This window comes from Pleurodeles waltl, chromosome 1_2, assembly GCF_031143425.1.
Source record: "Pleurodeles waltl isolate 20211129_DDA chromosome 1_2, aPleWal1.hap1.20221129, whole genome shotgun sequence".
Classification (NCBI taxonomy): domain Eukaryota; kingdom Metazoa; phylum Chordata; class Amphibia; order Caudata; family Salamandridae; genus Pleurodeles; species Pleurodeles waltl.
The window spans coordinates 469973357-469989413 of record NC_090437.1 but is presented as its reverse complement, the minus strand read 5'-3'; the positions used below and the strand labels follow the sequence as shown (position 1 = coordinate 469989413).

The 16057-nt window shown below is 44.6% G+C and overlaps 1 protein-coding gene across 1 annotated transcript in view; it reads right to left on the bottom strand.

Moving 5' to 3' along the window:
• Positions 1–16057, bottom strand: part of MUSK (muscle associated receptor tyrosine kinase) — a 595710-nt gene that overhangs the window by 172459 nt on the left and 407194 nt on the right. The window contains exon 7 of the mRNA XM_069240929.1: positions 7598–7757. Within this exon, the coding sequence (XP_069097030.1) occupies positions 7598–7757 (160 nt within the window). The remainder of the gene's footprint in view (positions 1–7597; positions 7758–16057) is intronic.

The window sequence follows — 16057 nt, the reverse complement described above, 5'->3', positions numbered from 1 at the left end:
GCAGGGGGAGGAGGGACAGCACAGGCCAGGGGCCCCACGTCTGCTTTAGTGGTGGCCATGATAAAATGGAGAGTGGTGAGGAGGATGGCAAAGGAGCAGACCAAGGGGTTAGGGGCATATGGTGTGGATGCTGCAGGCTGGGTTTGGAAGACTTTAGGGTGGGCTGGGGTGTAGGAGGAGATGGGACCACAGAGGCAGGAGTCAATACTTAGACAAGGGCCCCAGTAGATGGCTGGGGTTGGCCACAGCAGGCACAGGTAACCAGTACACCAGCCTTTTTCAGGTTTCTAGACTCGGTAGAGCTGGTGCAGCTGAAGAACACAGAGGTGAAAAGATGACTGGGCCCAGTGTGGCTCACCAGACGTTGTCTGGGGTTCCCTTTACAGCTGCCATAAGGAGGTCTGGAATGGCCTTGTCTGCCCCAGTGGCTGGAAGGCCAAGTATGGCCTCAAGCCATCACAGTGTGCCTTGACAGGCAGGTGGTGTCAGCACAGCAGTTCTTTAACCTCACCCCACCTCTGGACACCACATCGTCCCTCAAATCCTAAGCAAGTACCGGTCTCCAGACGGGTTGTGTGTGCGAGCCCCAGTTGGGCTAGTGTGGGGGGCCCTGTAGGGATCACGCTGGTAAATTATGATGAGGAAAGTCTGGAGAAAAGCAAGGTTCCGGACGAAGAGGGGCCAAGGTTCGCACGGATTGAATGGGGGGAGGGGGGTGCAACTAATATCCTGTCCAACACAGAGTTGCCGAGTATAGCAGCAGAGGTGCAGAGGCAGTAAGCATCAGTACGTGCACCGACCTTGGAGCCAGGTAAGGGTCAGGCCTCGGTAGGAGGTCTGGTGATGGTGTCAACGGGTATGGACATGGGGAGTAAACAAAGGGGGTGGCAAAACGGCTGCACAATGGAAAGTATATAACAGATGTGGGGGCAGGTACGAAGGCAATAGTGGTCATGCAAAGAGCAAGCAAGGTTTAGCAAAAGAGAATGGCAAAAGTAGCAGTAAGAGGAAAAGCAGTGTGGGGCAGACAAGAAAGGGGAGAAAAGGGAGGAGTTGGAGAGCAGGGATCTTAGGATTAATAGACTGGGTCACAAAGCCATAGAGGACACATTAATATTGGGCACCAAAGAACGAATTCGGAAAGAGGTGTATGTGGAAATGCTTAAACTCTTACATAGGGGGGTGCACTCAAAGGAGGGGTTTAAGGAAGAAGAGTACAAGCTGGCAAAGCAGCTGAGGGTGCCCCTGATAAATTAAAGATGCTGCAGTCCAATTTTGAATTATGCCAGTGTTTACTGCAAGAAGTTTCCAGAGTGCTGCGTGGCCATTTTCAAGTACATGGATGTGGTCTGGAAGGCTCAAATTATGGGGAGAGAATAGGCCTGGGCTCAATATGATGAGGAGTTCTGGGTGCACTTGGCTTGGCATGGGATCCTGTGTCAAAGTGGGGGGAGCTGGATCCAGATCTTTGTTTTTCCCAGTTTTGTGGCACTCATGTTGTGTTGCCAATTTTTACAGCAAGTGGCTTGCCAATAGTGTACTGGTCCTTTTAAGGCTGGCCCTCCCAGGTAGGGATGGGGTCTACCTCCAAGGGCGAGAGCAGGACTGGGAGGTACATACTGGGACTTTAACAAAGGGATGTGTACCCGGGAGCAATGCAAGTTTTGCCATGAGTGTTCCAAGTGGAGCAGACATGCCTTTATCCATTTTTTTGTACGAGAAGCAGCTATCAGGAGCAGAACTCGGGTCAGGGGCAGAACTCAGGTCAGTGGCAGCCACATTCTAGTGGTCAAGGGTCATTTCCGCAATAGTCCTATGGCAATAAAGTGGGGAGGGGGGCCAGGGATCTGATGCAAAAGGCTTGTACTTTAGTTAAACTGGACAGGTTGGAGTATTGGCTGTGTTTTTACAATCAATTGAAGGGGGGTGAGGGTTCTACGGGAGGGTTTCAAATAGGGTTTTCGGTTGGGGCATGAGGGCCCTCATATCCAGTGGTGGGCAGCCAATTTACGGTCAGCAAAGCAACACAGACAGTGCAGAACAAGTTGTATCAAGAGGTTTCAGAAGGAAGGATGTCAGGCCCCTTTGACATCTGGCCTATGGAAGCCTTGATCTGTTCACCATTTGGGGTGGTAACTAAAAGGAACATCGTCAGTCTTGCTTAATCCAGCATCACTCTTGGCCGGAAGGGGGTTCAGTGAATGATTTTATTTCAGAGGATGTGGACTCAGTGTCATATTCCCCGGTGGATGTGGCCATGTCACTGGTGGTGACAGCAGGCCCGGGTGCAGTGATGGCAAAGTGCGATGTAAAGTTGGCATTTCGACTGCTTCCTGTACATCTGGATGACTTCCAGTACTTGAACATGCCTTTCAAAGGGCAGTGGTACATGGAAAAGGCACTGCCGATGGGATGCTCTATATCATATTCACTGTTTGAATATTTCAGTTTGATTCTACAGAGGTTGTTCAGATGGCACACGGGCCATCAGCTGGTGACGCACTGGATGATTTCTTTTTTGTGGGGGCACTGTGCTTGGCAGACGTCCAGCAGCTACTGGTAAGATTCCAAGAACTCATGGGTGACATTGGGACTCCTTTGGTACCAGAGAAAAGCATGGGCCCAGGAATGGTGTTGATCTTTTGGGGATTGAAATAGGTTCCCAGTGCGTGAACGCAAGATTTCTGAAGGAAAAGGAGACAATGCAAGCACTGTTGAGGTGCATGCTGGTGTGGGAGAAGGTGAAAGTTGGGGACATTCAGGTGTTGCTGAGTCACTTCTGCTTGCAGGGTGGTCAGGGCATGTAGAAACGTTTGCAGGAGACTGAGTCTAGCTCGCTCAGGTTTCTTGCTGCCTCATCATTATATCCAGCTGTCAGCAGGGGTCAGGAAAGATCTTCTGTTTTTTCCTGCAGTCCCTCAATGGGATTTGTTAGACCTGACACCCTTACGGTGATCTAACTCCAGACATTTTGCCTTTATCTCCTGTTTTGTTGCTGTATCTTTCTGTTAGCCTCAGGACTCTGAGCACTTTAGCACTGGTCAGCAGTGGTAAAGTGCATGTGCTTCTCCCTTAAACATGGTAACAGTGGTGTATCCACAATTCACATATTTAATTTACATCTAAGTCCCTTGTAAAGCGGTATACCGTATACCAAGGACCTGTAAATTAAATGCTACTAGTCTGCATCACTGAGTGTGCCACCCTCTTAAGTAGCCTTGTAAACATATCTCAGGCCTGCCACTGCAGAACCTGTGTGTGCAGTCTCACTGCCACCCGACTTGGCATCTAAAACCTCCTGCCATGCCTAAACCCCACTTGTCACCCCTAAGGTAGACCGTGAATAGCCCATAGGGCAGGGTGCCATGTAAGCAAAAAGCAAAGCATGCACTCTTATGTTTTTTCATGTCCTGGTATTGAAAAGCTCCCAAAGTCACTTTTCATTACTGTGTGGCCTGCCCCTCACATAGGCCAGCATTGGGAATTCCTTAAAAAACGTTTGCACTGTAATTCCTGATCTGAGATGAGCAGCTACATCATTTTTATCATCACTGGAATGGTCATGATAAATCCTCTTTACTGATGATGACAGATTTATTATTACTACTTTACAGAAATCCTTTGTAGTCACCCGCCACATCAAAGGCACTTTCTAGTATAAGTACTGGGTCTCTCACCCACTCAAATCAGTACACTTTGGTCCTGGAAGAATCTAAGATGGAGTAAAGGCTGCTGTGCTGTAGGACTGCCATCTTGCTGGGCTTGACTGTTCCAAGGGGCTGCTACTCTGCCTGACTGAGCTGCCCTGATGCCTGATGACCTCTGCCCAGTTGTAGGAACCAAAACCTATCCTCCAGAGGAACTTCAAGGGCTTGCTTGCTTGCCCCGTTTTCCCTCGGGTTTCAGGGACATCAAAGCTTTTGTGAGCAGCACTTATCCTAAACCCCGTGGCGCTCTGCTGAATGGGAACAGGGCTAAAGAACTATTCCGTCAAGCACGGTGCTCCACCGTGGGCCCATGCTGCCCTGCCAAGGTGGTGTTTGCTGTTCAAGGATTCATGTCCCACCACTGAGAGCAGTGCCTCCGCCCAAGTTTGCAGCACTCGGCTGACATGGTGCCGGCCATCAAGCAGGAGTCTGATGTGGAACTTCACCTCAAGACTTCCCCTGGTAAGTGCAGAGCTCCCCCTGTGGCCCTGCTGAAGCAGCGTTAGCTCTTGAGAGGATGCTCTGATTTGTGCAAAGGCTTCCCTGTAGCCTCCGCCCCATTCCACGAGTAAGAACTGTGCCATAGGACCTGCCAAGCCCCTCGAGAGAAGTGCTTCCCTCACCTTGTTGTCTCAGGCTGAAGCTCTGCAGGATTCCAGAGGCAGAGACCACTCCAACACCTGGCTTGACCCAGGTCTGAAGTGACCCCCGAAGCACTCTGAGCAGTGGTGACATCCCAGCCCTCTTTGAAACTGCAGAGGACCAGCGCATCGCCGGCAGGCATATTCTATGCCCGTGAAGATACATTACAGTATTCCCCTTATTAGGAGTGAAAATTGATTCATGGGCTGAATTTGTGGCATCGGGGCACAGTGTGGAGGTTTGGTTACGTGCTGAAGACATGATTCAGTTTATACTGGACTTAAACAAGAGGGGTTTATTGTGCATTACTATTGCAGGAAAACTTGTGTAAATTGCTTTTATAAAAAAATTGCTCTGGGGGTATGCACCCTCAGCTGGCAATCTAGGGCACAGGATGCTGGAGGGTTGGGTATGAGTGTAAGGAAGCTTGGGGTGGATGAGGAAGCCGCTAACATGGAAATAGTTTTGCAAGGTTTTGTAGCAGATGCCACGGATGTGTAGGAGTGTGATGGAGACTTGCTTGTTCTCCTAGCTTATGTCCTGGATGTTTTCTGATGTGTTCAGAGTGTCAGAATCATTGGGTGTCAAGGGACGGGGTGGGGCACTGGGGGAGGATGTAATGTGGAGGAAGGCAGGGTGGAGATATGGCTTAGTAGCTCTAAAACTGATCAGAGTGCAGAGGAGGAGATTAGTGTTACACACTAACATCGACGAGGCAATGCCCAGTGGTTTGGGGGCGATTGGTGGGCTGTTTGCAGCAGTGGTGGCAGTGACATGGTTTTCAGGCACGAGTCTGGGGTGCATGTTTCGGCTTTCCAGCTGTTATCAGCTCTCCTTAAAGTGCTTGCGGTGTTGTGGGTGCCCCCAGCAGATTATGGCTCTCATTCTTTCTAAATTTGTGCTGCGATTGAAGCGGGTAATGGAAGCTGGGCGCGCGAGGACATTATGCGACTGGGGCACTGGTCTTCTGACTCCTACAGGAGGTGTGCTTTGGTTTTGGGGATTGTGGGAAGCACTCCGTGCTGGTTTTTTAAAATCCTTATTGCTGTTTTGCTTTATTGCAGGTTCTGTGTCGGGTCCAGCAATGGAAGATGTGGCCATTTGGGTTGTGGGCCACTCTTTCATCAAGGGGGCATAGAGATAAGCAAACCAGAGGGGTTTTGAGGCAAATCTGGTTTTTGACAGATGGTTGTTTCCGATTAACTGGAAGGAAAAAGGAGGTATGTGTTGGCAGGAACCGTTGCAGTGTCTTCACAGCATGTTAGACAGCGGTAGATTGCCAGACGTGTTGGTTATGCATTTAAGGGAGAACAATCTTGTGAAGAAAAAAGGTGTAGTGCTGCTAAAGGCCATGAAGAAGGACTTATTGCAGATTAAGGCCTTACTGGCCGGGTGATTTGTGTTGTGGACAGAGTTTATTTTGAGGGGGGTTTGGAGAGGGGCTGGAAAGCCCTCTGCTATTGACAGGGCACATAGGAAGGTGAACCGGGAAATGTCTTGTTTTTGCAGGGAAACTGACTTCGGGCACATTTGTCATGCAGACAATAAGTTTGCCAGCAATTAGTTTTTATTTTTTATTTTAGAGGAGGCGTGGTCCACTTGTTGCGTTTCAGGTTGAAATTGTGTTTGTTGGAGCTGAGGGAAGTCTTTGCGAGGAGTCTGAACATTAGGAAATAAAGTAGGCTGTATGGCAGGGCAATAGTGGGAGCAGAAAAGGTTAGCAGGCTCCCTTTTTCGGGGTGGAGGTGCCCTGGAACATTTTGCAGGAGCTATCAGAAGTTTGTATGTGGTTCACCAACTGGCAACACCAACCAAAGGCAAAAAGAGACTATGCAGAAAATTCAAGGTTAATTTTAGGAAGTTTGGTTGTTTAGGGGTTCATACATGCAGTCATGGGCTGTAGTCGAAATGTAAAGTTGAAAACTGTTGAAATGCACTACAAAGAAATGATACTTGTGGGGTGTGGCATATGGGTGAGGCCATGGGGGTAGGATACTGGTTAGTTCATTTAATGTGTAGCAAGATTTTAGTTTTTCAAGGCAGGTAGCCAGGTAAAGTATATGATGTGCACCTGTTCCAATAAAGCAGCCTTTTTCACACAATACAAATGGTCAGTGGTCTTTGCTGCGCCCCTCTCTCCCAATAATGCAGGATGCCAGTGTGTGCAAATAGAATGAACAACAAACTTACCTTGACACTTATTAATAAAATACAGACTGCAAACCCTTTCCACCACAGATTATTCAGAGTCAGAAGATAATTTCAAGGGAACCCTCAACCCACACAAGAGAACACAGTACAAAAGTTGAACCAATTGCACTTTCAAAAACATTCACCCGTGACACCGAAATAACATCACAACTGTAGCTTTAAATAAATCCTCCCTGTGTTTTATTTTTGTAACAATTCTACTTTTGTTGGCTCCACAAATATTGGGTAAATAACGACTTAGACAGTAAGAACCTAGAACTGAACATGCAGTATGATTTGCTCTAGGTGTCTGGGACTGCACTGCTACAACTGGCGTAAAGAAAGTGCACATTCTCAGAATTAATTACACCCATAATTACATAGGGGATTAGGTACTTGACATATATATATTATATTTATGCCTGTGGGTGAAATGAATGCCACCTGCGGGAGTGTACCAATATATAACGAAATGAGTAGTAGGGCAAGTATAACTATTGAGCTGTACTAGTAAAGAAAAACGGAAGTTGATAGTGTTCCTATAAAACCTGAAATTGCTCTATTCAAGGAGAAATATTACACCAATAGTTGGGCCGACCCACCTGTACACAATATAATTTTTGAACAAGATAATATGTACAAAAGTCTTTTTTGTACGTCATGTTGTGCATGTTCGTGAAAAATTGTACCGACAATGAAGCAGCTAATGCAGTACAGCCCTAGACTGGAAAACAATGGGCTTGAATTGATCCAATGCCCTCGTCATATGATTGGCCTGAAAGCAATGCTCAGGTTGCTATGAGATGCTATTATTAAACTGTTTCGTGTCCCAGTACTGAGAACCTGCACATAATTCTCTCGGGTAATCATTGCACAGGCATTCAATATAAATCGGATTAGCCACTGAATGGAAAACCTCAAAAATGATTCTCCCGTTTAAGGAGGGATTACAGGATTTGGTCCAGGAAACTTCTTGGATGTCATGTTTTGGCACAGTAGTATATCACATCGAAAACAAAGGAGAAGAACGTTTTGTGAAACAGTTCTTTCCACAGTACCTGAAATGCTGATTGTTGCTGCAGCTTTGGCTGAACCAAAACTTCCGCTGTGCTTGTTGTCTGCCATGCACGTGAACAAGCCAGGCCTGGTGACGAACACCTGCAGTTTGGAGGAGACAACTCCTTGTTTGTTCGTCTCTTGTAGGGACTCTGGAGGAACCTGCAACGTCAAAGAAGGAGGGGGCCATCAGATCTAATGGAACTTTGGAGCCATGTTTGTGTTGTGTACCCACAACAAAAACCCGCTCATACAATCATTGTCTCGTGCCATTATTGACTGTTCCCGGTGACCCACGTCCGCACACTGAATATTATTGTTCATAATAAATGCAGTGCATATTGCTCAAAAGGTACCAACACAGACCAACACATCCATGAACTGCAAAATTCATCCCGTACTTTCTCAAAGTCTCTTCTGTTGTACATAAAACAAGGTATGTTATTTATACAATAGTATGGATAGTGCAACACCACATATGGAATACTGAACCCTAATTGTACACTATAAGGATTACTTAGGAGTTTCATGACTATACAGAGTTACGAAGAGAAGGTCAAACGCTTTTATAAGAGCATGGAAAAATGACAAAACCTGAAATAGTTACATTCGCCAACATTCACAAACAAAAAGGAAAAGGCCCAACAAACAGAAAGTGGGACCCAATCTCAACAACGCGAGAAGCCAAAGGTCTACGGCCTTTTTGAAAGGGTATTGCAAACAATGTCTGAAGGTATATGATACAATCGCCCAACTTTTGTAAACATGAAACAAGTTAAACTTACTGTGTAACAAAAGAGATCACTGTGATACCTAAGACATACACAATTGAACTTTGCTGGAGATTTAGTGGCATGCGCCAAACACAACATAGGGCAGAAAGAGTGGGTCTTGTGCACTTAGAACCTTCTGAGTAACTCGCATGGATTAACTGCTAAATGCTTTAAAGAGCATTTAAACATTGTATATTTTTGGCCTATATTGTTTCATTGGTATGGCTTATTATGTGTTCAACTTTTAAATAGGGTTTTTGCACAACAGCATCTTTGCACATTTTGGGCTAAGTACTTTGATTATCTGTTTTACGTGGCCTTTTTGATCATTCTGTTGAAGATGTGGGCTACTATTCAAGTGCAACTCTGTGTGGAAGTTTAGATCTTTTGACTGGCTTCTCCATTATCATGAGAGAGTCATTATTCCAGTTGGCGTCCCACACTAGACTGGCCATATTGGTTCTGTATGCCATGGGTGGCTCCTCCATTAGGGTGGAGGAGCACCGCCCCCACCCCCACCCCCACCAGCAGCAGAAGCTGCAAACATTTCACCACGAAGGGATAATAAACTAGATGTATTATCCCTTCTTGGTGAAAAGGGAGGGGGCATGAGGGGAGTGCTCAGAGCGCATGTGTGTTTGGCCAGCCATCTCGGGCCGGCCAAACACACATGGCAGTAGGCACTCTCCAGCTCGGCACTGTGTTGCTGGGCTGGAAAGAGCCCACACAGTCTGCCTGATATCACCCAGCCAGGGCGCTTCTAGCCAATCCTGACACTGCTGTTAAGTGTCAGGATTGGCTGCAGGGCAGGCTAAGAGCCTGCGCCTGCCTGCAGCGAGGACGAAGGAGAGAGGAGCAGCGCAGCAACAGAGACGGTACTTTAAAAAAAAAAAAAAATGTTATCCCCCCCGTGCGCGCTGCACCCATCCTGCCCCTTTACAGGTCAGCAAGCCGCGACTGCTGAATGCTCCGTTTCTCCTGATGCCATGTATACACTGCAACATAGTAGGCCAGCTGATTCCACACCTTTTCTGGGCCCATGGGTCAGTATGCTCCAGAGGATCAGCAACAACTTCTCTCCTACCTGCAAGATTCTTTTTGTCAAGTACTGTTTTTCCTGCCATCCTTTGAAATTTCAACCCGTTCTTACAATGCTTCCAACCCCTCTGTTGTAGGTGAAGGTGTGAATAAACCTAAAATTGTGCCAGTCACTGAGATAGGGAAACAACCAACGAAATTGGGTTCTCAGTCTCTGACTTTTTAGAACAAACCGTAACAGTGTCATTATATGTGCTTTAATTAATGCTAGGTCAGTGGTAATGCATGCAGCTGATGATCGCATGCTGGTAGAGGAGAGCAAGTTAGACTGTTTGTTCACAACAGGAACTTGGATCAGACAGGATTCTGACCCTGATGAAGCTTTTGCTGTGTCAGCTGGATATGGTATGCACAATATGAACCTGACAGACAAGATGGGGGTGGGGTAGCCTTGATTTGCAAAGAGAAATTTACATGATCCCCTTGGCCTATACCACATGTGCAAAATGTGGACTCACTTGTTATATCCGTAATAATAAATAATAAGTGCTTAGTGAAGTTCTTATTAATCTGCAAGCACCAAGTCCTGTTCAGAACATTTAGTTCATTACAGTATCAACTACATTTTTAGGGGCTGAGTTTCTAGTAGTGTTTTGGGATTTATGACACGTTCAGTATGATAATATTCTGGACACTAACACCTCTCAGTTGGCCAATATTTATCTGGTTTTGGAGCTGCAACAGCTTGTCCAACAGTCAACTCACTAGGTAGGGCACGTATTGGATCACATCTATGCCAGATCAGGACTGATTACTGTGGATGCTGTTGGAAGTTTTTTGGTCTGACCATAAAGTGATCTCATTCCGCAGGAGGGAAACATCCCTCTCAACCACCCACAAAGACTCTATCGTACCTGGGCAAAGTTAGACAACACAAGTCTAAGGGTTCATTCAGAAACTTCTAAAGTGGATATTCAGTTAAATACTGATGTTGAGGATGCCATGATCCAGTTTAATTCTGGGCTCTAGATGAGGTACTGCCTCTTAAAACCAGCAATATACATCTTAAAATGACATCACCTCCCTGGTATTCTGAACAACTGACTCAGGCCAACAGGAAATTCAAAAGGCTAAAGGGTTTGGAGACCAGATTATTCTGAGGCAGGGAAAGACGCTTACAAATCAGACCTTAGGATGTAGAAAGAGCTTGTGAAATCCTCTAAATGTAGTTATCATAAAACAAATTCTTTCTGCAAACAACTCTAGTAAGAACTTTTTGCTGTTTATAACGGACTTCTTTCTGGATAAAATCTCTATTTTACCATCATTTACCCCAATATTGAAAACCGAAGACAGAATGGATCAAGGTGCTCACTTTAACTGCTGATCAAATATTACCCTTGTCATAGAGGAGGGGGTGATATCAAAAATGTCAATAATTAAGTTGGGCTATCCTATCGACCCTTTCCTATAAGGAATTTTTAAAAAGCTAGCCTCCTTTTTTTCTCCTTCAATTACAATGATGTGTAATAACTCCTTAGAGAAAGGCGTGGTACCTGCTTTTTGTACATCAGCATTAATTACTCCACTCTTAAAAAGGAGCCTTTAGACCCTATCATTTTTTTTTAATTATCAACATGTGTCTCTTCTTCGGTTTTTGCAAAAATCTCGGAAAGTTGCGTAAATGCACAGTTAGTTTCTTACAGTGAAGAAAAGGTGTTTAATAATTCAGATCCTGCTTTAGCAAGGAAACTGTACTTATGGTGGCTACCAACTACATCAGTATGATCTTGGATGGAGGATGCTCAGTAGCACTCATCCTCCTTGATTTGTCAGTCGCTTTCTATATGGGTTCCCATGCTATTTTACTGGAAAGGTTACACACTATTGGCCTGGGAGGCAAGTCACTCAGATTGTTGCAATCCTTTTTGGAAAACAGAACTCGGGCTGTCCTGTTGGCAAAACCTTCACTCCACTTTTAAATATATTGCCTGTGGCGTTTCATCAGGGGCCTGCTCTCACTCTCACTATGTATACATATATTGGCAGCGCTGGCAGGGGCAGTTGGTGGGTCAAGCTGCAGTGGCCTCCTGACGATGCTCTGGCACTTATCTTGTTACAAATTAAGCATTGTTGCACTCATAAATACTTTTGTCAAATTGCCTCTTTATGTCAGCAGCACTTTACAGATTTGTGGCTTAGGAAAGTGGACAACAAGACCTCTTATTTGTGTTGGAGGGTACAAGGTGGTAAGGGGCAGTATGAGTACTATTCTTTGGAGTGGTTTGTAAATTGATGAATTTGGTGGGATTTTACTGCATGAAGTGATGCTGTTGTGGTGACCTCAGTGCCCAGACCTCCAAAGCATGTCCCTTTGGACCTTCCATACAACAAATCACATCTTCTTTGATATGAAAAGTGTTTCTAGCTGTGCAATGCCCATAGCTTGAATCTGAGAATTATGAGCAAATGTTTGGTTACTCTTTGCAGTCAAATGTGCATACATTTGCTTTAATGAACTGTCGATATGAGGAACTAGTTGTTCGTTTAAGATTATCTTTTTTTTGTTTTACAGAGGTAGACTCTGCTGGTTACTGTATGAAATACATAAATATACATGCACACAATTTGATAGCACTTATGAAAATCATTTTTCACGTGAGATTGTGTGTTTGTTCAAGTTATGTGAACTTGTTATTTGTGTTCAGTGCTAGTACTGTTCCACTGAGTGCATCTATCGCACCGATGATTATTCGATAAAAAAAATGCAGACTGCAGAACTAGTATATTGAGTGTTCTGAGTTGATTTGTGAAAAGTATCTTGTTCCCCCAATCTCGACCATTGCTAATGGAGAACACTGCTTTGGAAACACTGCTTCTAATGTTCAATAAAATAGTTCCGCGTTTAAGGTGAAATCATCCATGTGCCTGAAAACCTGTCACATGAATTGTTTGTGGCATCAGTGGCAGTGGAGCATGGACAGCTAAAGAGGTATATTTTCTGAAGTTTTGCGAGGGCACTCGCGTGGCTGTAATTTATCATTCTTTATAAAAGCCTTTGAGCGCATCACAAAGTATTCCAGTGTCTCTTGAGCGACCACACAAAAAATAGGTATTTTTATGTGCGGCGGCTCCGCACTGCTAAAGATACGACCAGTAAATCCCTTTGTGAACAGCAAAACAATGCTAAACTTGCATAAAAGTGTACGTCAGTTTTGTGAATCAGGCCCTTAGACTTCATATCGAAGTTTACCTTTGTGAAACGGACACTGTTTTCAGTGTGCCCTTGAGTGACGTTTTTGTCCATCATGTGTGACACCTTGCTTTGTCCATCATGTGACACCTTGTGTGACGCCATATTGCAAACATTTGAGAAAGAAAACGTGTATAGTACAGAAAATAGGCCTTGTTTTGTTCGGTGCATTGTAGTGCCTGGATATACTTACATCTGACGTGGGTACATTTGAGATTTCGAAAATTGTTGTGTGAGGTCTAAGCAAACCGTTTTTTCCTCTAGTTTTTTTTTTAATTAACAGTACAAATATGATTTGTTTAATTTATTGCAACAACGCCTGCTGGTACAGGTTACAACACATAGTAAAGTATTTTTTGTGCCATTTCTCAGACAGCCTCTCTTAGATTTTAGTCAATGAAGACTCAAATGATTTCAGTCACTGTAGCTCTTACACTAAATTACAGCTATGCTCATCTCAACATGGGTCTATGGTTTAGAAATTACTTTTGCTGTAGGCAGTTGTTATTCTATACTACACCGGCGCAACAAAACTTAAGGGGGGCCCCATGCAAAGTACATGGAGCCCCCCCCTCCTGACTAGCTCAGGAACTCTCAGGCCCGAGTACTATGCTGAGGAGGCGCTCCGCAACGTAGGGGCTGCAGGGTCCTTTGTTACGCCACTGCTATGCTAATTAGAAGTATTTAAGTGCTCCATCTAATAGGTGTTGCCATTACTCAAATTACCAATCGTCAATTTACCGGCCCGCACGGATGGAAGGATGCTTTGGCCTTGCTGGGATTTCTGCTTGTGATCTTAAGGTGATAGGAGACATCAGCAGTGAGAGTTGTCCCATTCCACCGTCAGTTAAAGGATTGATTTATTGATTGACTGCTAATTAAAACAAGTTCTTATATAAAGTGTCTGTTTAGTGTTCTGTCTTTTACTATAGAGCTCAGGGTTACCACGGTGCATTCTGGGACTTGTAGTACTCGTTTATAAAATTGGAATTACAACTACTTGAAAAGGAAACAAAAGAACCTGGATTGTATTACCTAATTACACATGGGACTGAAAATCAGCACTTGACCACAAATAAATAGTAAAAACTGTGTACAAGTGCTGAACCATATTGTATCTGTTGATTAAAAAGAAACACCCTCCCTATCTCTTCAGAAAGTGCTTTCCCCAAAGGGTTCAGAATAGATTTGGGCCCAGATTTACTAATGCTTTGCACCTGGTTTGTATTACATCTGTAATGCAAACCTGGAGCAAAGGTTATGCTAGGATTTACTATCTAATGCATATCAGGATGTTTTCCCAAAGTAACACAAAGTTGTGCTATGTGCTGCTTTGCACTACTGTGTATCATGGGGGAATCCCATGGAGTGCTACATGGTCATTTCCATTTAACCATCCATGGGTTTTGACACACATCCTTATCTACAGATATTTGCACTAAAATCTTACGCCTCCTCGAGGCAGGCATAATTAGGAGAAATGTTTTCTCCGCATTTTTCCTACTTTGCATGTGCAATGTGCATGTGCATTGTATAGCACACAAGTGAAGCAGGAAAAGTGATAAAGCACAGTTTTTGTACTGGACGGCTACCCTTCTAGAAAAACAAATATTTCTTAAAGAACACACACTCTTTTTTACACTACTGGGCAAGGATGTGTGCTTTGGCGCATGGCAATCTAAAGTGTGCCAACAAACAGAGAGAGGAAAACAGTACCATGTTTCAGTAGTTATGGTGCTGATCTGCTCTTTCCCTTTCAGGCCATGCAGCACAGAAACGTTCACTGCATTGCATTCATTTTTCATAAAGCAGGGCCCTGATGTTTAGTGAGGCATTGCAGCTTTCTGAAGAACAGTTATTAGGCTCTTGAAATATATGCATAATACAGCTGGAAAATGTCAGAAACATTTGTCGGCATATAGGCTAGGAAAGGCAGGGCACTTAATCCATACTGGGGCTATGGTGACAGCGGGGGGGGGGGGGTCCTCACAGGTCGCACCAATGTGTCATGTTGTGATCTATGCTATTGGTCCACACACCGGACATATGCACATCTTGTATTCAATGAGCCATATCTGTAGACTTTCTACTTGCTTTGTTTGTAATGGCCCAAACAGTGAGTCACTTATGGACAGGACAGGGTCTGCCATTGTCACGCTGCAGCAGTAGGGGTGGTGATGGCGGGCTTCCCTAGCTCTATTCTAAGTGTGTCTCTGAGCACAATTTTATGAGACTGAGCTGGTGTGGGCCCATGTCAGCCCAGTGCGACAGTTACTGTGGCACACTGAGGACCACCTGGCCATGTAGGTATGGTTTACCTAATCAGAGCATCAGTAGACATCAAGGGGCAGCCCTACAAACAGTGCAGTCCAAAAAGGCTGTGAGAACACCATACGTCTCGGAACAGCAGCCAAGTCACAGTAGTGCCAGGCCTGGTAGAGGCTTGTATAATTTTAGGAAGTAGCCATTCTGTCATCAACTCTAGGCACTATGAGATCCATCATGCTGCTGGCATTATATTACGTCCTTTCAGTGAAGTAGAAAAAAAAAAGAAAAACTTTAGTATAACTCTAGAATGTGTGACACCTGGCAGGTTGAGCTCAGCGATTAAACCCAACCTTTCCACTGGTTGTAGGAGAAGGAGGGAACAGGTGAGGTCGCTGACGCCCACAATAAAAAAAACTTATGCTTGCAGCCCACAGTGATGCACCTGAATGAGTGAATGGGCAGCCTGGACAAGTGGATAGTGTCTACAAACCTGTTGAATAGTGTCCACTACATCGGCTGAGGCTCGAGAACTATGTCAATAATGCCATTACATGTCCCTTTGACTGGGAAAAGAGTATAGAGCAACCTTTGGAAGGTGCTAGACAATAAGTTATAAGTTCAAAAAATGAATAATGATCAAGGAGAGGCTGATGGTGCAAAACATAGGAAGGTTACTATTTTTGAAGGCACGTGCATGTGTGATAATGTGCGAGAGATTTATAGGCCTATAATATGGTCTACATCGTTTTCTTACTGTAGGCACGTTCCTAGGTCAAAAGGCAACCACAATGAGGAAAATAATGTCCCAACTCACTTATAATATCAGTGAGTTGCTATCACCTCCTGCAGGCTAAACCTGAAACTGGACCTCCTAAGGCATTAGCCTGCAATTAGTTATTATATTAAGCCATGTGCTCCTGTAGCATACGTTTTGATTTTTGGCCCCCAGGATATATTGAATAACGCATCACTCACTGGAAAAACTAAATTGATATAGCAAGCTACCTCAGAATTCCATTCTCTTCTTTTTTCCATAGGTCTTTCTCAGTGTTTAATTACAGTGTAATATTCAGATTGCAACTGGTATTGCAGTCTGCCATATATTTCATATTCATATTATGATGTTATTA